The 22,343-nt window shown below is 44.6% G+C and overlaps 1 protein-coding gene across 1 annotated transcript in view; it reads left to right on the top strand.

The window, feature by feature from the left end:
* The window catches only part of LOC126474406 (zinc finger protein 423 homolog), a 283,023-nt gene that overhangs the window by 199,888 nt on the left and 60,792 nt on the right, over nucleotides 1-22,343 (top strand). The window contains exons 3-4 of the mRNA XM_050101875.1: nucleotides 13,350-13,492; nucleotides 19,500-19,773. Coding sequence (XP_049957832.1) covers nucleotides 13,350-13,492; nucleotides 19,500-19,773 — 417 coding nt within the window. The remainder of the gene's footprint in view (nucleotides 1-13,349; nucleotides 13,493-19,499; nucleotides 19,774-22,343) is intronic.

Raw genomic sequence — 22,343 nt, 5'->3', positions numbered from 1 at the left:
AACTGGAAGATTTGAAAGTGCATTATAGCTTCCTGAGGAAATAGACTACTGAGGTTACTAGCATTAATGTTATATATTACACAGTACGGGTTTAAAGCCTTCGAAAAATTGTTTACAGGCAAGGTTCAACTGATCATTCAGAATATTGCCGTCTTTGAGCTCTAGATGTTTAAAAATAAATAGCTCTTCCCACAGATCTAGTCTCCGTCCTTTGACCTGTCTATGTAGGATAACCGTGTCTTCTAACTGTTTAGGCGTATGGCCGGTTATCAAGAGGTGTTCAGCAAAGGTAGAGTTGCGAATATTCGTTCCTTTTTTACCCAACAGATGTTCTTTATATCGTGTTTTCACAGCTCTGCCGGTTTGACCAATATAATAAGAGGGGCAGTTATTACAGGTTAGCTTGTAAATACCTGAATTAGAAAACCAGTCCCTGGCAATCTCTACTGACTGTACAAGAGTTCTTTTTAAACTGCTATCTGTAGAAAAGGAGACGTTACAGTTATATTTTTTATTTAGAAGACGTTTAATCCTATACGATAAGTTACCCAGGAAAGGGATGGAAATAAATTTTTTAGTTTCTGTGGTATCCGTGGGGAGAATATTTCTCAAAGTCGAACATTTTTGGGAGATTTTCTTATTGAGCAGGTAATCGATCATATTCTGGTTATACCCATTATTAACCGCAATCGCTTTGATGACATTCAATTCCTTTTTTTGATCCGCAGGTGATAAAGGAGTGGTTACCATTCGGTGGATGGCGGAATGAAAAAATGCCAATTTATGAGCTTTTGGATGGGTTGAGTCAGCAGGAATGACATTATCAGAATATGTTTCCTTGCGGAAGATATTAAAATGGAAGGAATTATCTTCTATAGAAATTGTTAAATCGAGAAAATTAAGTTCACGTTTATCATTTTGAAGTTCTTTTGTGAAGGAAATTTTTTCATGTAAACCGTTGAAAGTGTTAAAAAGATGCTCTAACTCATGATCAGTGCCATCAAAAGCAATGAAAATGTCATCAACATACCGTGCATAATAGCGGATTTTGTGGCGTAATTCTGAACTTGAATTGAAGAACGTTGTTTCCAGGGCGTTAATGAAAACCTCTGCTAGAATACCGGCGAGGGGGCTACCCATTGCTAGACCATCTGGTTGTACATTCATTTTCCCGTTAAATGTGAAGTAATTGTATTTTAAAACGACCTTAAGCAAACCAATGAGTTCGGCAATCTGAGTTTCACTTAATTTTTTATGTTTAAGAAGATTCTCTTTTACAAGGTCTATGGTTTCATCAACCGGAACATTTGTGTAAAGGCTGACGATGTCAAAGGACACCAGTCTAGTGTCAGGTGTACAACTTATAGATTGAATATTGTTAATTAATTCCTTACTGTTTTTTACAGAAAAATTATTTTCAAAAGTGAAAGCATCTTTAATTTTAAAATGGAGGCGCCTAGCAAGTGTGTGATGTGGACTGCCTATACCATTCACTATAGGGCGGATCGGGTGATTTTGTTTATGCAGTTTAAACTGACTTCTGAGCACTGGTGGTTTAGGGTTCATATTTATAAGCCCTTTCTTTTGGAACTTATTGAACAAGCTGACGGAATTCGTTAAAGTACGCCGGATTTCATTTTGCAGTTCAGTAGTAGGATCTACAGTAACCTCAGTGATGTCGTTTTCCTCAAAAAACTTTACAGTCTTCTGTATATATTCATTTTTATAAGCCACGACCACGGTGTTCCCTTTGTCACTCTTAGTGATTAATGCGTCGTGCTCTCTAAGTTTATGATTAATGCTTTTTATTATACTATATTCGCCCGATTGCTTATTAGGCGATAATTTAATTTCTTTTTCTATTATGTTGTTACATTCGTAGGCACATTTGACTTGCTCCGTTTTCTCTAATTTCAGAGAAATAGCTTTCAGAGATTATAGCTTCCTCAGGAAGCTATAATGCACTTTCAAATCTTCCAGTTTACTACCGTTTATATAATGTGTTCTTTTCACGATGTACGGCTGCTACTACAGCGGCCCTCATGCAATTTTCTCTTATTCTATATTACGTAGTAACTGGATTGTAGACCAGGTCTCGTAATTTTCTTAAAAGCCATTACTGATTGTTCTTGATGTTTTGACTTATATACGTTCTATGGGCTTCACTAATATGGTAATATAACTTTATATTTGGCTATATAGACCACTGCATGTAACTCACGGCGGAAGCGCCACCTGTCTTTTTGATGTATGTATCTACGTTATTGTTCCTATACCTCCCACAATGTCATAACGGGAATGTTAAATGCTTGCCAATTTATTTATTATCACTCTATTTAAGAACGCATTTAATATTGATGTTTCAAATGTTACTTCAGTACGCCTATCGGCACATAGTTCGCGACATGAGCGCCACCTGCCGTGGCCGCTGTGCTACTACGCTGGCCGATTTTACTCAGTCGCTTAGGCGCTCTGCAACTTCTATGTACCTATTTTATTTGTTTGACAAACCCTGTTTTCAGGGCTATATTTTATATGATTAATGTAACTATGCGGATGTTTGCCTAAACGATAAGGACATATCACTTCATGTTATAATACTGTAAGTACCAAGAATCTTTCTCACATCTTGTAATACAATATTTTCCTAACATATGTTAAACTTTATTCTTGACTCAAGTTTCATACCTTAATATATATTACGATGTTCATTGTCCCCAGGCCGTCTTCTGAAGAAGATAGATTTATATCTATTGAAACCTAGGTAAAGATTACTTTATCCTTTGCAACTGGTCGGCTGTTCTTAGTCTGATTCACGTGGAACCGTTGCTGTAGCGCAGCTATGTTTAAAGTACAGTAATAGTAGTAGTGGTGGTGGTGGTGGTGGTGGTGGTGGTGGTGGTGGTGGTGGTGAGACTGTGGCTGCGAAAAGGGGGACAGTGATAGATAGACGCAAAGAGATAATGACAATGAGTTGAGCTGAATGAATGAGTGAGAGAAAATGGGCAAGTGGGAGTGGATGGGTATGAGCCACGGACTAGTGGATCTGAGCGAGGTACAGTTAGGGGAGAGAGTGCGAGTGAGAGTTGAATTGCATGTTAAAAAGAGCGCGAGTATGTTCGCGGCCAAAATTTTTGGGATAATTTTTAAAGATGCTGAGGAAGGTAGACTAAGGCAGCTGGTACCACAATTTTCAGTCAGTCTTTTAATCAACAGGATCATATTCGCCTGTTTGTGATATATTGAGAGCCTTTTCCCCGCTTGCTCCTACCCACTTTGTGCGCATGCGCAGAAACGTTAATCATGTGCTTCTTCGAGACTGTAACCCATGTCCCATGTCAATTCGGAGTTCATTGCACGGCGCTTTCATGGCACTGCATGCCAGCAGGATCTCGATAAGGAGCTGTAAAAGTGAGCTTTTGCAAAACGTCGCCGACTACCAGTAAGCCGTGAACCTGGGAAGCGTTGGCATTCCAACACGAACGGCGCCAGTGATTGACGCGAGACCGACTCTTCCACGAAGTTTCGCGCGTCGTCCACAAAAACAGAGAGTGAAACCCCCCCCCCCCCTCTCTCTCTCTCTCTCTCTCTCTCTCTCTCTCTCTCTCTCTCTCTCTCTCTCTCTCTCTCTCTTCCTCGCCCCTGATACATCCCTCGTCCAGATGGCACCAGCACCGATGAATCAAAATATTATAAACATCTACTTAACAGCATACTAGTCCATCTTTGGAACCAATACAGCAGCGATTCTGCGTGACATGGATCCAAAAATCTCCTTTACAGATTTGCGGAGGTATATGACACAAGATGTGTATGCTCAGATCAAATAAGCCCATGAATTACAGAGGTCGATAGTTTGGGCGCCCGATAGTGTCACAGATGTATTCCATCGGGATCAGATCAGACACATCAGGGAGTCAAGACTATCATGCTCCTCAAACCGTAGCAGCAAGATTCCAGCCTTGAAACACGTCCTGTTATCCTGCTGCAAGATCGCCTTAGGGGAAGACATCAACTATGAAGAGATGCAGGTGGCCCGCAATAATGTTCACGTAATTAAGTACTGCCCTGGTGGTGACTTAGATTACTACAATAAATCCCATGGAAGCCCAGGTGAATGTTAATCATGGGAAACCCACATGTTCATAGTATCCTCTTTGTTACGTTTGGTTAGAGTTTAGAGTAAGTTGTAGTTCTTATGTTCACCGCCAGTGTTTGTTGTTCCAACTGAACGAAGGTAATGCTGACATACAACTAACTAGCATCAAGCACGGAGCATCAGCCGTTTAGTTTTCATCACGTTCTTTGTTTCCGGAACAGTGCAGTGGAATTGTACTCAAATGCGCAGTTGATAGAGCTGCATTAGCTGTACGGATTAGCAGATGGTAACGGCCGTGGTGCTCAACGTTTGTATCGGGACAGATTTCTAGAACGACAGAGCTCCGCGACTGGGGGAGGTCTAAAAGGATGAGAACACCTCAACTGTAGGAGCAACGTCTTCGCGCAGTTGACGACAACCCTAGTGTCAGCGTAAGACAGACGCAGCAAATAATGTTGACCACGTGACAGTATCCGTGCCATGCGCAGCCCGTGCAGGTACATTTCTACGAATGGTTCATTCAACAATGGAGAATATTGTAGAGTGGGATACAACTGTTCGCTATGACCAGTGACGTCATAAGCAATTCACATATGATACATGACAAACGTCTGAAATCATAAACGAATGATCAGAAACAATGAAATATAGCGCACAGATAACAAGAATCGTAGACATACATCACGCCGGCCGCGGTGGTCTCGCGGTTCTAGGCGCGCAGTCCGGAACCGCGCGACTGCTACGGTCGCAGGTTCGAATCCTGCCTCGGGCATGGATGCGTGTGATGTCCTTTGGTTAGTTAGGTTTAAGTAGTTCTAAGTTCTAGGGGACTGATGACCACAGCTGTTAAGTCCCATAGCGCTCAGAGCCATTTGAACATACATCACGTAAACCCATACGTGTAACATAAGTTTATAATGTAAAGAGAAAACGAAAGAAATAGATGTAGCACAGAGAACAGAAATCGTACATGTACGTAACGTAAAACCATAATTGCAAAAGAATCGTTCTTATGTAATGAAAGAAAGATAACGGGATTTATCAAAGTCCGTAAAATAAATTAACTTCGGGGGACAGACGCGGGAATTAGGAGGTTTCGAGCGGGTGCGTCCTAGAAACGTAACTACAAAAATTACCACAAAAGAAAACTAAAATATCAGGAAAACGAGTTACGCAACACAAAATACGATAAACGGAACCTTGGTCTCCTGTACTTCAACTGGGGAATACCAGTGTCATCCCTGAAGGAAAAAGCGAGCAACCAAATATTGGTATTACTAACGGCGAAAAGAACAACATCCCTGACATTGGTATCCTGTACGTCTGCGTTTATTTTGTTACAAAACTGTATAAACAGGTGATATTAAAGTGGAAACAATGTAAAGAATACAGAACGTAAACAATTGCAACATGCATAAGGGTAGACAAAAAGTTCTTCGTTTTTTCCAGCTTAACGAATTTACAAACACAGTTCGACAACTGGTTAATGTGCTCAGTGTGGGGTGTGACCACCTCTGGCGTGAATACAGGCCTGACAACGTCGGGGGATGCTGTGAATGATGTGATAAATCTCATGTTGTGGCAATAACACCAGTTGCGAAGAAAATCATCCGTGAGGTAGAGCATTATCATCCATCAATACAAAGTTTGGGACCACAGCACCTCGCAACAGCCTCACATGAGTCCCAAGATCTCGTCACGACACTGACAGTGGTTAAACCTTGTCAATTCTCCCGTGCAATTTCATGAAGAGGTTTTCGAGTGGTCAACATAATCCCTGCCACACCATTAGGGATCCTCCTCCATATCGATCTCTTCCCACAGTGTTTGGGTCCCGAAATTGTGTTCCAGGTTCCCTTCAGATGCGAATCTGTCGAGAATCAGTGTTCGACCGTCCTGATGACGTGTTGACGACTCCACTCTAGACGGTCCCATCTGTGAAGACGCGTAAGGGGTACAGCAGGTTTCCGACAATAAAGGCCACAGTGCCGAAGCCTTCTGTACACCGTTTGCCTCGATACAATACCTCTGGTGGATGGTGTGAGGTCAGGCACCAGTTGCCATGCGGTACTAAGGCAGCAGTGTCGCGCCGTTACAGCCAAATAAGGGTCCTCTCTTTGTCGGCCCTGCCCTGGTCTTCGGGATACAGTTTCGGTCTCCATAGACTGTCGCCACATACGAGAAACAACATAACGTTTCAAATTAAGTCACCGGGACACATCAGTTCGCAACTTTACTGTTTCCAATTTTCTTATGGCCCTCCGAAGCAGAGTGTCTGGTTGGCGCCTTCTCTGTACCCTGTGACTGTGTACACAGCTAAACACTGTCCCGGCAAACACTACCCCGTTCGATAGGGGCCCTGACGTCATCGTTGCCGTGGTTGTCTGTTGACCGGAATGCCATCTTCGGTGCAGAACATGATCGTACGGACATTTGTTGACAATTTGTGTGATTACATCGTGAATTAGACACAGGACGGGGAAATAGCGGTTTTTTGCTTTCATTTTGGACGCCAATGTGAGTAGGTCAACTGAAAGGTATGAGGCTAGTATTACCTACAACAAAAGAACGAAAAAACCTGACATTGGTATCCTATTCTTTACCGGTGGCAGAAACACCAACAGACCGTCCTTTGGTATCCTGTTCTTCAGTTGACCTGTAGATCACTTAATAGACTACAAACACTCATTATCAGATGAAATGACGATCAGTAAATTAAAACGTGTACACAATTCTTTAAAACGACGACCAATAATGAAACGCGTACACTATTTCTTGAGTTTAATGCTATAATCATTTATTTTAATTTACAATTTGCGCTTTGTTTTTTCCGAAGATGACCTATTTATTATCTATGGCTCAGAAATAAACAAATTATCATCTTTGACTTAAATATGACGTCACTGGACAAAGCCGACGAGTTATATCTCATTCTTCAGTTGACCCCAGTAACGTGTCAACCCAGGTTTTAGTGCAAATGCGCTGTTCACGGAAGAGTCTTCGTTTCCAAATAGATGATTAATGTATTGAAAAGTTCTAGAAACTGAAGTCTGAAGTGGAAATGGAGCTTTCCCGGATCGATGTCCATATAACGTATTTTCTTCCCTATCTGTGAGGAACGATTACTGAAAGTTTAGCCATACCTTTTTGTTACGGCCTTTATACTTCCCTTACCACGTTGCGTACTCGTACCCGTATCGCCGTAAGGTAACATTCCGTCTCGTGATGTGCAGTGGTCAGAATATTTTGAAGCAAAATTTTCGTCGCATATTGTTTTGTACATTTACTTTTCCCGGACGCTTACCCTTTCTTTTTGAAATGTTACAAAAACGTGCCCAAAGATTCTTCTTGTACTATCTCCAGTTCTGTAATTTTGCTTGACATTGACCACTTTTATATTTCTACTAGCTAACAAAGCCGGCATTTCCCGGGTATTCATTTTGCCAATTTTCTGTTAGAAACGAAAACAAAAATTAACTGTTTTTTAGTGTATTACTGAAAAAAGTTCATTTCAATGTGCTCGAGAAAAAACCTTTGAAATTATCAAAAAGGCCATTTGGTAGATGCGGATAGCTGTAAGTTGAGAGGATGCTTCTATTCTCCAAGTTTTAGTATTGTTTACTTCTCCTCTTTTTTTTTTTTTTTTTTGTTTTTTTTAGTGTTGCGAGACATGGTTTTTTTCGCCCACGTTTTTCATCCGTGCGGCCATTGCTTCAGCTGTTCAGCTGTTGAGGTCTTTCGGGTCCCTCGGTAATACTGTTTGTGTCAAATCGAAATTAGCATTTATGCAAGAGAGCTGTTTGACCTGCGACCATACTAGAACGTTCCTTTGGTTTATTACTACCTTACATGCACTCCTGCAGTAGGCTCGGTGTGAGATGATCCCGGACAAGTTCTGTACGTAAAGTGCAGCTGCTCCGCATGTCTACAACGCGATTTTGTAAACGTGTTATGGCAACGTCTGTTCACAGCTGTCTAACGCGACTATTGTTTTTGCCCTCAGCCGCTTGCGCTCCGCAGTTGAAAGCTGTCAGAAGCGCTGCTAGGTATCAGGGATTTCCTTAAGTTAACTCGACTTCAGGAGTGTCTTACAATTACCAGTAAAGAATAAATCTGTTTAAACGTCATGTATGATGCAGCAGTTTTCCTCACATCTCATGGTTACACACACACACACACACACACACACACACACACACACACACACACACACACACACACACACACACACACACACACACACGCGCGCGCGCGCGCGCGCGCGCGCGCGCGCGCGCGCGCGCGCGCGCGCGCGCGCGCGCGCGCGCGCGCGCGCGCGCGTCCATTTCTATGACATATGTGGATAGGGTCACGATTTTCCCATGTAAGGTGCAGTATTATTTTAAAATTGGTCTTTGAATCTATTCTTTATTACCTCGTTTACGGAAGTAGCTTCTTTGCTCGTGTTTCCAGAATATTCCTCAATCATAGAAAGTGTGATAACGTTTGGAAAATAGCAAGATTTTTAGGGGGGATCGGTATTTGTTATACGGACCTTTCTAAAAATAGAAGTGTGCGAGGTAGAACTGTACTTGAGACGCTGGATTCCAGTTAGAGACTAGTAGTGCTGAAATCCACATCTGGACATAAAGACATGCGTTTTATGTGGTTTCCCTGAGCTTGTTGTTAGCATGTGCTACTTTTTGACAGATTCACGCGGATTTTCTTCGCCGTCATTTCATAATTGGAAAATTGTTCTTACTCTAATAACGCCGGTGTCGAAGGATCGCCTTCATTAACCTTGCGTACAGAATGGCAGTTTAAGAGATATTTGCTCTAGACTCCGTAATTTCAGAGGTTCATTTACAGTCCTTAAAACGTGAAAATGTACGGAATGAAGACCGTGTGTCATCAGATCAAAAATAACACTGCCAATGTAATTATATATTGGAGCTTGAGTGAACAAATGCTGTCTTGCTCCATTAAATTTCGGGTGTGCAGCCAAAAAATGTCAGCTTCTTGTAATATTTCGGCTGTATATCGCTTATCCATTTTCAGAGTGAGTCGAAAGACTCTGTAGGCTTACTCTGAAGAAGGCTGAACGATGTACAACCAAAATATTACAAGAAAAAGCTGAATTTATGCGACTGCGCCGGCCGCTGTGGTCGAGCGGTTCTAGGCACTTCAGTCCGCAACCGCGCTGCTGCTACGGTCGCAGGTTCGAATCCTGCCTCGGGCATGGATGTCTGTGATGTCCTTAGGTTAGTTAGGTTTAAGTAGTTCTAAGTTCTAGGGGACTGTTGACCTCAGATGTTAAGTCCCATAGTGCTTAGAGCCATTTGAACCATTTTATGCGACTGCACCCGATATTTAATGGGGCAGTCATTACACCGCGAAAACGTGAAGATACAAATATTGCTTCGTTAACCGGAGCTGAAGTGTCCATTATTTAGTAACAAGCGCACAAGAATCAACAGCGTTAGATAAATCGACAGCATAATTTTGCTCTTCGAAATGCTCTTGCTCCGTGTTCTTCCCAGTTACAAGGTAGGTGCGTGCCTACTGGGTATGCAACCAGCGAAGCTAAACGTGAGAACTGAGGCGCTCCGAGAACGCAGCGATTCATTGCCGAGTTGTTTATAAACACCCGCTTTCGTTAAGTCATTTTAGTTAAAATACGTATGACTGCCGTATTTGCACATATACGTCCAGAGATAATACGTCTCTGTAACACCGTTCATTTTCAAATTATTTCTACCTATCTTTCTTCCATGACTATTCGCAGAAGTTTTGCCGAAGACCACGGATACGCATGTCCCTCAAAGCTAATTTTATTCTCCAATTTTCGGACATGATTCGCATCCCTATCATGTTTGTAAATATGTGCATTTTTTTGGGCGGGAGGGGGGGGGGGGGAGAGGGAGGATTGGGGAAGCACATCAGTTTGTGTTCGCCTGGAGCTGTTCATCGAAACCACAGTAAACTCTTTCCTCTGTGTGAGTTTTAAGTACAACTAAACGAATCAAGAGGGTTACAAGAGCGATGAACAGAATTCTTACGTAAAAGGTAGGAATTATTAGTAGTTAATTTTTTTTATCTACAATGGCATTTCGTGGCTAAATCGAAGATGTAAGTTATTACATTTTTTCAAAGCTTATTGTCTTTCCTTAATATGGTCACTGTTTAAAGTTGATGGTACCGGCACCGTTTCTTTCCACTTTAATATTTGTTACCGGATTTTAGAAAAGCTGCACCTGCCTGAAAGAGACAACAAAGTGCATTTTCATTTCAAGACACACGTCGCCAGCAGGCTCGTGTACTAGCTAGCTAAATGTACCTCGTTCCGTGACGTATCTTTCCCACGGTGGTAGGAGCAGGATGAGTGTTGATACGACCCTAGCTTCAATCCGCGCGCCAACCTCAAAGAGCTAGAAATTCTTCAGTCTGCTTCAAAAGTACAGCGAATTTAAAAATTAATGTATTTAGAAATAAAAGGCTAACATTGTAGCGCTATTAGACTGACATTAGCGACAAAATTCTACGTTTTTTAGCAAAAATTACTGCACTAAGCTTAAGACAACTCCATGCAAAACAGTTTAATCTTTCGTTTAAGAATTTGTTAGTTCTGATGTATTTACAATGCTTTTGTCTTTGTTACAGTATAATTTAGACTAATATGTATTAAAGCAATTACACTATCTCCGTAATCTCTGTTTTGTTCGCAGTCTCTATACTCTTATATATTCCAGAGCGCTGTAAAGATAAAATTTTCAATTTCTCTGAACTGTAGTGACTGCGGTGAACTTGTGCAGTCTACATTTAGTATATCTTGTAATCTTACGACGTATATTGCGTTGATTGGTTGATTGATTCGTGGAGGGGACCAAACAGGGTGGTCATCGGTCACACTGGATTAGGAAAAGCTGGGGAAAGAAATAGCCGGACGCTTTCAAAGGAACCATTCCGCGATTTGCATGAAGTGATTTAAGGAAATAACGGAAAAACTAAATCAAGGACGGCCGGACGCGAGTTTGAACCGTCGTCCTTCAGAATGCGAGTCCAGTGTGTTAACCACTGCGATACCTCGCCCGGTATATTCTGTGAAACACACGTTTGTTTACATACAACAACAAACCAGAAGTGATGAAAGGCCATGGGTTCAAAGGGTATTTAATGTTATACTAGTGATAACAAAATGGAGTCAAAGTAGCGTAGAACTTGTCAATATGAGCCTACTATCAGTATGTTGTTACACCCCCTCTGACCGACATGGTTGCATTAATTCGGTTGGGGAGGCTGTCATAAAGCCTCCTGTTGTAACTGGTTCTTGATATCCTGGATACTGGCTTTGGGGTAGGGTCTAGTGCCCACATATCGTTACGCAGACAGTTCATGGACTCATCTGCATGTGTAGACTAGAAAAAAAAGGGCGCCACGGTATTGTTAAGTAATAGATAACGTGTGGTAACGCATGATGCCTGTGACGTACCGTTGTATCTTTAGACATCCGTCAGTCACTACCGGCTATCTCCAGAAACTGCGCCCGATGGCGCCCCGTGCAGTAACGCTAGGACGAACACCTCTGTACCTCTCCAGTAGTTTCGAAGAATGGGACCTCTGCCCTGTTGGCCGTCATACTCGCCGGCGAAAGACATCCGGGATAATGCAGAACCGCGATTAATTTCTGAAAACAATGCGACGTTGTCGTCAGCTGCCCATACTTCTGTTCGCAGCACCACTCCAGACGCAACCGGTTGCTTCTAACGGCAGCCTTTACGGCATCCTACGCATGGAACGGTAATTCCCCACATCAGCTTTTATGTCTCCGCCCTATGGCAAGCGTTGACAAGGAATTTTGAAGGGAGTACATAACTTGTTCTCGGACGGCAGGTTCAGATGTGAAGGGGTTATGATGAACTTGGTACACAATAAGGAGATCCTCCCTTTTGGTGATCAGACGTGGTCTACATGAACTGTGACGACGTTCTCATGCAGTCCAACGTCGGGCCAATGTTACATCTGGATACTGCACGGTTCCACCAGTTGACCAAATTGACATTCACTATGAAAAACACTGGCAGGAGCTGATGATGATGTCTCACATGAGTATGCCGGGCCTCTGTGTGCTTCACAGCGATCACTCAACATCTGACACTTTTCACGCCCATCTTATACCCTACGAGGCCTTGTAACAACACTAAGCATGAACACCACTAATGGCCTCTGGTGGCCGTTCTATGTATCGCTGAGAATTGGAATTCTCATCGTTTACATACTCGCCGACTGTGTGCACAAATACGAAATTATATTGACATCTGACCATGTCTTCTGGCTGCTTTAATGTTATTGCCAGATAGTGTAGATCATACGCATCACAGCTGAGTTATGATACCTGGACTGTCACCCGACCTGCGTCTAGTGTTTGCGGGATAGAAAACTCTTCCATAAGCACAGTCTTCCTCGGCAAAAACATGTTGAGGAAGACCATTCGGAACTTCTACCAAAACGCTGGAGAAATAATTGCCGTTAAAAATGCAGAATTTGTTGTTGGACACGTACAATATTCCACCTTCAGCACCTGCAGTTTCATGAAGTCCCGTTAGGTGGCTGCATTATAGGTAACCTTCAAAATGTATCTTTGACGTAGGTGCGTTCCAAGCAGAGACCTGTCACAGAGTTTCTTTTGCCGGAAAACCAAAGCATCGTAGATGTTCGCAGGCGCTTGCAGAATGCCTGGGAGCGAAAAAAAGCACGGTGAGTCGTTGGGCGAGGCGTCTGTCATCATCGCGAACCTGTGTGATCTCCCACGTGCCGGGCAGCCGCACACGCTGTGACTTCTGCAATGTTGGAACGTTCGGACACTTTCGAGGTGATCGATGGAATACAGTCAAACACCTCGGTGCACAACTGCACGTCTGTTATTAGTGCTGACATAACCGTCCACCAGACGTGGCTCCAACGTACCCAGTAGAGTGGTACCATGTGGGAATATGGGCCTTCCCAGGAAAACTGCGTAAGGACTTCGCATTGAACGGAGTTTATATTGAAAAATAGCGTTTTCTAGACAGAAGAGTGGGGCATCATATGGTGTATTGGGATTCTGAATGAAACCAACCTGCTTTCAGGAAAAAAATGTGTAGCATTACTTACTGAACACCGCTCGTACAATGGGACCCTTCTCTTAGCCCGAGTCCGAATATTTGGAAGGTTGTTGTAGGAGACCTTGCTGAGAGTGACAGTGCGTGAATGTATGCGCGTATGTGTGTTGCAGACGCACAGCGACCAGATGCCGTTCCGGTGCGAGTTCTGCAGCCGGCTGTTCAAGCATAAGCGCAGCCGCGACCGCCATATTAAGCTGCACACCGGCGACAAGAAGTACCGCTGCACCCACTGCGAGGCCGCCTTCTCACGCAGGTAACTAAATATCGGTACCCGCTCTTTGTTTTCAATGTATGTAAACGATTTACCATATAACGTCAACAGCACTACAAAGTTCGCTGAAGCTAATATTTTCCACAGGAAACTGTCGTCGTTGGACAATCATAAGGAATTGCAGAGAGACTTGGACAAACTGAGTAGCGGCTCTATTTAAATGTGGATAAATGTAAAATAATGACTATAACCAACAACCCGATTGTATCCGTTTACTAGATTAGTGGTAAAAATTTTGAGCACCTCACATCGTATAAGTAATGTTGTGTAATACTAAGAAGCGGTATGAAATGGGACGGTCACGTAAAGTCAGTGTCAGGGAATGGAGTAAAAGATTTTTTGGAGGTGTTTATGGGGAACGACAATACTTGACTATTACAGAAAAATAAATAACAACCATTCTGAACAGGGCAAATGTCCACATTAAGTTTTTTTGTTCAGAATCACTTTCATTCCTCAAAGCATGTATCTTTCTTCCTGACTCACCCTGTATATACATCTAGATCGGAATAATGAAGTGATTGGCAGTCAAGCATGGCAAGGAGCGAAGTTGCCAATCCACATTTGTGAGCACGCACAAGGCAGGTGCGGTTGGACGTTTCCACGGCAGGTGTTCACGTGCTGGCCGTTCGGAGTTTTAACATGCAATTCAGGCTTTCCAGAATGTATTTTCACTCCACAGTGGAGTGTTAACTAATTTGTAACCTACTGGCAGATTAAAACTGTGCGCCGGAACGAGACTCGAACCCTTGCCTTTCACAGGCATGTGTTCTACTGAACTTCGCCGCAAATGCCCCAGTTTAGAGTCCCGGTTTTAATCTGACAGGAATTTTCAGTACGGGTTCGCTTAGCACAGTGGTTAACAGTCGTTATCACTTTCCTGTATTTTGCAACAGGCTTGGTTCAGAAATGGTTCTGAGCACTATGGGGCTTAACTGCTGAGGTCATCAGTCCCCTAGAACTTAGAACTACTTAAACCTAACTAACATAAGGACGTCCACACTCGGGACCTTTTCCTTTCGCGGGCAAGTGCTCTACCAACTGTGCTAGCCAAGCACGACTCTCGCCCCGTCCTCACAGCTTTACTTCCGCCAGTTTGGAAGGTAGGAAATGGATACTGGGGGAAGCAAAGCTGTGAGGACGGGGCGTTAGTCGCGCTTGGGTAGCTCAGTTGGTAGAGCACATGACCGCGAAAGACAAAGGTCCCGAGTTCGAGTCTCAGTCCGGCACACAGTTTTAATCTGCCAGCAAGTTTCATATCAGCGGATACTCCGCTGCAGAGTGAAAATCTCATTCTGGATCCTTACCCTCTGCTCGGGTGACACGCCGATGTAAGCACGACGGCGGCTCTCTCGCACAGAGACACGTTGCCACTTGGGGCGAGCGCCTTGCGAGGCGCGCCACGGCCTTCCATGTGCGGGAGCGTGCCAAGGAGGAAGCTGCGCATCACGCCGACCGGAGGAAGCGCGCACTTAGTTCTGGTGCGCCTTTTGTTCTGTCCGCGGGCGCACGCTCGGGTGGCGGCGCCGCAGGAAGCCGCACTGTGGCCCGCGACCTACTGCTCTGCGCGAACGGGGCCTCGTCGCCCCACCTACGGCGTGTCCTCGTCTCTCCGCTAACCTATTCGCATCGTTTGATGAGTCTAGCTCGCCCCGCTGAATCGAACTCTCGCACCATTTAACGACCTCAGTTCGTGTAGTTACAGTGTCCTATATGTCAGTGTGCTACCGGGTGGTGGCAGATACAGGGGTTGGATCAAAATAAGGAAACACCGAAAAAAAAACACAACACATTATCATGCCTAATACTGTGTAGCAAACCGGTTGGTTGTGAAAACAACTTCCAGTCTTCTGGGAATGTATTAATACAGGTCCTCCACGAGTTTCTTCCTAGAGAATAGTGGCTAGTTCAGGTAACGATGATGGAGGTGGATGGCAATCACTTACCCTTCTCTCCAAAGTAGCCCACAAGGGCTCAATAATACTGAGGTGGCCAGGGGAAATGTAGCAATTCATCCTCGTGCCCACAAGTCCAGCGCTGGACGATGCGAGCTTTGTGGACAGGGGCGCTGCCGTCTTGGAACAGGGCATCACCATTGAGACTGAAGCGCCTAGAACCGCTCGACCACCCTGGCCGGCCATCACCATTGGGGAACAAACATTCTACCATTGGATGGACCCGATCAGCCAAAATGGTCGCATAACCCTTGTCAGTAATACGACACTGCAGAGTAACTATGAGAGTCATGAAAGACCACTGTCCATATTAACATCGAACTTCAGTCATGTTTCACTCCTGTGGCGGAAACTCTGCCAGAAGTTGCAAATAGTGTGCAGCAAGACATAACCGACCAAACGACATTCTTCCATCGCTCCATAGCCCAGGTTTTGTGGCGTCGGCACCACATTTTCTGTTACCGGCACTTGCATCACTCACGAATATCAACAAAGATAAAGTCAGTCGTCAGTTGCACAAGAAAACATTTATTTGGCCCACTTTACCACTTTACCAGTTTCGGCAGTTTAAACTGTCGTCTTCAGAAGAGAATTTGGCTCAAATTATTGGTAAGCCAAAGTCAAAATAACAATCGGACGCCGGCCGCTGTGGCCGAGCGGATCTAGGCGCCTCAGTCCGGAACCGCGCTGCTGCTACGGCCGTTGGTTCGAATTCTGCCTCGGGCATGCAGGTGTGTGATGCCCTTAGGTTAGTTAGGTTTAAGTAGTTCTAAGTCCAGGGAACTGATGGCATCAGAAGTTAAGTTCCATAGTGCTTAGAGCCATTCTGAACAATCGGACGGTTGTGTCCTACAAAGGATTGACAAAAATACATCGGCTATTTAAAGTAAGTATGTTAAAAACAAATGTACAAAATTTGAACCGCGCAAATAACACAGATTTGTTACAACAAATTTAACGTAATTAACCTTAAGAACCACATCATGCCTTTCATACAGAATAAATAAAACATAGTGACATCGCTAAAAAGATATGATATGTGCAATGAGTAGCAAACAATTTGCTGTCAAATGAGTTGGACAGAGAATTCATATTCCGCGTATACACTGAAACTGATAAAGTAACAACGATGTTCTTACTCTTGTTCTCACTAACTACGGATGTGCGTGACCTCTAACGCCAAGAAACTCACGAAAATATTTGAAATGTAAGCCGCTCATACCAGAAACAGCGGTACGAGCCATTCTAATGTAAAACACAGTTGTTGTCTTCTAGGACCATTTGACGGTGGTGTGTTGTACCTGTACTACAAAGTACTTTAGTTGTGGTGTAGTATAGTTGCGCTAGGGGTGCATCTTTTGGAGTTTTCGGCTGCAGTCTACGTGTAAAGGGTGTAGACCAGTACCATGAGGCGAATTAATCCGAAAAATGTCACAAAGTGCTAGAGACGACGTGCAAAAAATGTGTGTGTAAAATCTTATGGGACTTCTAACGTCATCAGTCCCTAAGCTTACACACTACTTAACCTAAATTATCCTAAGGACAAACGCACGCACCCATGCCCGAGGGAGGACTCGAATCTCCGCCGGGATCAGCCGCACAGTGACGACGTGCAGCTTAGCAAAAGTAAAGTTACAGAGCGTCATTTCATCATCAGCTACACTCCTTGCTGTACTGTCTACTTCTGCTCCGAAATACAAGCCTGTTTTATAAAGTGTTTTACAAAGGCGAGGGTGTGACACTGACAGACCGAAATATTCGTTTGAAAATGTAATTAGTGTCCGGTATGATATTGGACTGCTTGAATGCAGACATGATATGCAATGTGGAAAAGTGCCTTTACTCAGTTGTGCATATTGTTCTGTTAATCTTTGATTTGACCTTCTCAATGAAGTTCCGTACCTGCACTTTGAAGACTGAATAGCTCTGTAACATTATCAGGTTAGTAGACACAGATTCTTGCTCAGACAGTGTAATTATCTGAAGAAGAGCGAAATATAGAAATAAGTCACGACATTGATATATGTTTGTTTGTGATTCTGGTATGACGATATTTAGTTTCTTAGAGTTATCAAAGTTTGTCTCTTAGATCTAGAGAAGATGATCATTCAAACGCATCTTCTTGTAAGACGGGCGACTTTGCACGCGACCGGCTCATAGCACTGTTTGTGAAGAGCAGTTTATACTCTAAGCACATTTTGGTGCGGTTCTGAGAGTTCTAGACCATACAATTCGCTTGTTTATGAGAGAAGTAGGGCGGCAACTGTTCCATATTTTTACTATCGCTTGAATAACTGACAGACTTGTGAGGACTGTCTTTATATGACTTTTTTATTGCAGCTTTCATTAAATAATCACCATCTGATGGTGTTTAGAACTCGAGATGTGACAAAATTTATTGATTCCCTAAATAATGTGTTGTTTAGTAAAATGTCGCGTCAGACAATAGAGTGCAAGGATGTAAGTTATCAACAAACGAATTTTGCCATGATTGCATCTGGTAGGTAATTATAGTTTACCGCCTTCGACTAAAAGGCTGATCATGAGAAGTAAATATCCAAGACGTCAACAAGTACTCGTTTTGGTCACTCAAAATGAAATGATAAGGAGTGATTGATGAGGGTTTGACACGACATTTCGTACCACTACACTCAATTTTGACTTCTGATGACGGGTCAATAGGACAGGAACTGATTAACTGTAGTTATCTACCAAAAGCACTGAAGACAGTACATTTTCGGTTACTTAACTAATTCTTGTGCTATCGGTGGGTTAGGGGAGAGTAATACGGACCGCCGTGCTGGATTCCAACGGCCTCGTAACACTGGCAGTCGAGATGACAGGCATGTTATCCGCGTTGCTGTAACGGATCGTGCAGCCACGTCTCGATCCCTGAGTCAACAGATGGGGATGTTTGCAAGAAAACAACCATCTGCACGGACAGTTCGACGACGTTTGCAGCAGCATGGACTATCAGCTCAGAGACCATGGCTGCGGTTACCCTTGACGCTGCATCACAGACAGGAGCGCCTGCGATGGTGTACTCAACGACGAACCTGGGTGCACGAATGGCAAAACGTCATTTTTTCGGATGAATCCAGATTCTGTTTACAGCATCATGATGGCCGCATCCGTGTTTGACGACATCGCGGTGGACGCACGTTGGAAGTGTGTGTTCGTCATCGCCATACTGGCGTATCACCCGGCGTGATGGTATGAGGTGCCATTGGTTACACGTTTCGATCACCTCTTGTTGGCATTGGCGGCACTTTGAACAGTGGACGTTACATCTCAGATGTGTTACGACCCGTGGCTCTACCCTTGATTCGATCCCTGCGAAACCCTACATTTCAGCAGGATAATGCACGACCGCATGTTGCAGGTCCTGGTTCAACATGGCTCTGAGCACTATGGGACTCAACTGCTGAGGTCATTAGTCCCCTAGAACTTAGAACTAGTTAAACCTAACTAACCTAAGGACATCACAAACGTCCATGCCCGAGGCAGGATTCGAACCTGCGACCGTAGCGGTCTTGCGGTTCCAGACTGCAGCGCCTTTAACCGCACGGCCACTTCGGCCGGCGTTGCAGGTCCTGTACGGGCCTTTCTGAATACAGAAAATGTTCGACTGCTGCCCTGGCCAGCACATTCTTCAGATCTGTCACCAACTGAAAACGTCTGGTCAATGGTGGCCGAGCGACTGGCTCGTCACAATACGCCAGTCACTACTCTTGATGAACTGTGGTATCGTGTTGAAGCTGCATGGACAGCTGTACCTGTACACGCCATCCAAGCACTGTTTGACTCAATGCTCAGGCGTATAAGGCCGTTATTACGGCTACAGGTAGTTGTTGTGGGTACTGATGATCTCAGGACCTATGCACCCAAATTGTGTGAAAATGTAAATACATCTCAGTTCTAGTATAATATATTTGTCCAATGAATACCCGTTTATCATCTGCATTTTATCATGGTGTGGCAATTTTAATGGCCAGTACTGTATATTAAGGACGACTTGGCTTGTTTTTGTACAGCGACCACCTGAAGATCCACATGAAGACGCACGACAACCAGAAGCCGTTCCAGTGCACGGTGTGCAACCGCGGCTACAACACGGCGGCGGCGCTGACGTCGCACATGCAGAACCACAAGAAGGAGGGCAGCGCCTCTGCGGGCAGCGGCAGCGGTAGCGGCAGTGGCAGCGGAAGCGGCAGCGGGCCCAACACGCCCAGCCCCGGGCTGTCGGCCGCCTCGGGCTTTCGCTGCCTCTCCTGCGGGGACTCCTTCCGCAGGCCCGACGAGCTGCAGGTACGCTCCCCGTAGGCCCACCTGCTGGTGGAAAGGTATCGGACCGATGTTTATTTTTGTCTCATCCAATTCGCACCTCCACCCCGAACCCAAAACATCCAGAACATCACCACCTACGCCAACGACAACGCCATCCCCACCCGTAACTCTACCCGGCCAGTAGGAGTGTAACACCATCACTTCTGTCAACGCTTGGCCATCTGACAACGAGCCAAAGTACCTTCAGACACGATGCAAATATTAGTCATTTCAGTTTCACTGCGGGATCTTCACATGAGCCCTCTCGTTCCCTGATTGTGTGACGCTTCAACACAGTGTTTTATACGAATGCGTGGTGTCTGTTCTTTCGGGCATGTCCGATGGGGCAGACAAAAAAATTCATAAAATAATTAGCCTGGATTCGTTGTGAATCCACAACCTTCAGTCCGGATGCACAATTACGTCCGACCTACTGTGGGAACCTAAAAATTAGCGAGCATGGAAGACACAGTCAGGTTCAAAAGGCTCTGAGCACTATGGGACCTAACATCTGAGGTCATCAGTCCCCTAGAACTTAGAACTACTTAAACCTAACTAACCTAAGTACATCACACACATCCATGCCCGAGGCAGGATTCGAACCTGCGACCGTAGCGGTCGGGTGGTTCCAGACTGAAGTGCCTACAACCGCTCAGCCACACCGGCCGGCACACGGTCCAGGGACTGCTGGTTGGGAATGTGAATCGGCTGAGGGACGTACCGAGACAGTCCGCACATTTGCGATAAACGCTGTATCCGGGCCGCGCAGTGCTTAACGCAAGTACCTAGTAAGCAGCAGATTCTGTGTTTGAGACCCGGCACACATTTTCGCTCGTCGTCACTGATTCTAAATAAAGTCCTGATGCAGCTGCCCAACCCAGCCCTGAATGAAGGTTGTTTAAGTAAACTGTATGTCTATATATTTTTCCAGAGATTATGAAATCTCATATAGCAAACGTCTTGTGACAGAAACTGCTCTAGGCGTTCTAGAGCTAAGTATAAATGTCAGCATTTGCCTCCCTACTCCCAACCCGCGACACCCCAGAAACAGGGGTGTCTTACACCACAGTATTATTTTCGTAAATAGTAGCTCGTAAGCAGATTACAATGAGGTGAAAAGTCATGCGGTACCTTCTAATATCATGTCGGGCCTCCTTTTGCCTGGCGTAATGCGGCAACTCGAAATGGCATGAACTGAACAAGCCACTGGAAGTCCACTGCAGAAATATTGAACCATGCTGCCTCTATGCACAATTGCGAAAGTGTTAGCAGCGCAGGATTCTGTGCACACACTGACCTCTCGATTATGTCTCGTAAGTGTTCAGCAGGATCCATGTCGTGCTATACTGACGGCCAAATGATTCGTTCGAATTGTCCAAAATGTTGTTCAAACCAACTGCTAACGATTGTGGCCCGGTGACGTGGGGCATAGTCGTCCAAAAAAAAAATTCCATAATTGTTTGGGTACATGAAGATCAAGAATGATTGCAAATGGTCTCCAAGTAGGCGAACACAAACATTTCCAGTGAATGTCGGTTCAGTTTGACCAGAAGACCCAGTCCGTTCCATTAAACACAGCTCACATCATTATGGAACCATCACCAGCTAGCACAGGGCCTTGTTGTCAACTTGTGTCCATGGCTTGTGAGGTCTGCACCGATTTCGAGGGCTCTGAGCACTATGGGACTTAACAGCTATGGTCATCAGTCCCCTAGAACTTAGAACTACTTAAACCTAACTAACCTAAGGACAGCACACAACACCCAGCCATCACGAGGCAGAGAAAATCCCTGACCCCGCCGGGAATCGAACCCGGGAACCCGGGCGTTGGAAGCGAGAACGCTACCGCACGACCACGAGATACGGGCCCGATTTCGAACCCTACCGTCAGCTCATACCAACTGTAATCGTGACTCATCTGACCAGGCAATGGTGTTTGTCGCCTAAGGTTCAACCTATATTGTCATGAGCCCAGGAGAGACCCCGCAGGCGATGTCGTAGTCTTAGCAAAGGAACACGCGATGGTCGTCTGCTGCCATATCCCATTAACGACTAATTTCGTCACCCTGTCGTAACGGATACTTTCGTCGTAAATCCGACACTGATTTCCTTAGTTATTTCACACATTGTTGCTTATCTGTTAGCACTGACAGTTCTACGCAAACGCCGCTGCTCTCGGTCGTTACGTGAAGTCTGTCGGCTACTGCGTTATCTGTGGTGACAGGTAATGTCTGAAATTTGGTATTCTCAGCACAGTCTTGACACTGTGGATCTCGGAATATTCAGTGCTCTAACGTTTTCCGAAATGGAATGCACCATGCGTCTAGCTCCAACTAAAATTCCGCGTTCGAAGTCTGTTCACCCCCGTCGTACGGCCACTTTTTCTCATTTGAGTACAAATGACAATTTATACCTTGCGTAGGCGATATTACCGCCATCGGTATATAGACAAATCGCAATCCTACAAGTTTGTTACCGCAGTATAAGTTTCATTTAAATTTTTTCTTGCGTCATAAAGTCCCCCGTCGCCGTTTCTTTCTGTGTGTTTAGGC

The sequence above is a fragment of the Schistocerca serialis genome, chromosome 4 (assembly GCF_023864345.2).
Source record: "Schistocerca serialis cubense isolate TAMUIC-IGC-003099 chromosome 4, iqSchSeri2.2, whole genome shotgun sequence".
NCBI lineage: Eukaryota > Metazoa > Arthropoda > Insecta > Orthoptera > Acrididae > Schistocerca > Schistocerca serialis.
The sequence above is the reverse complement of the archived record's forward strand: the minus strand, read 5'-3'. Positions and strand labels throughout refer to the sequence as shown.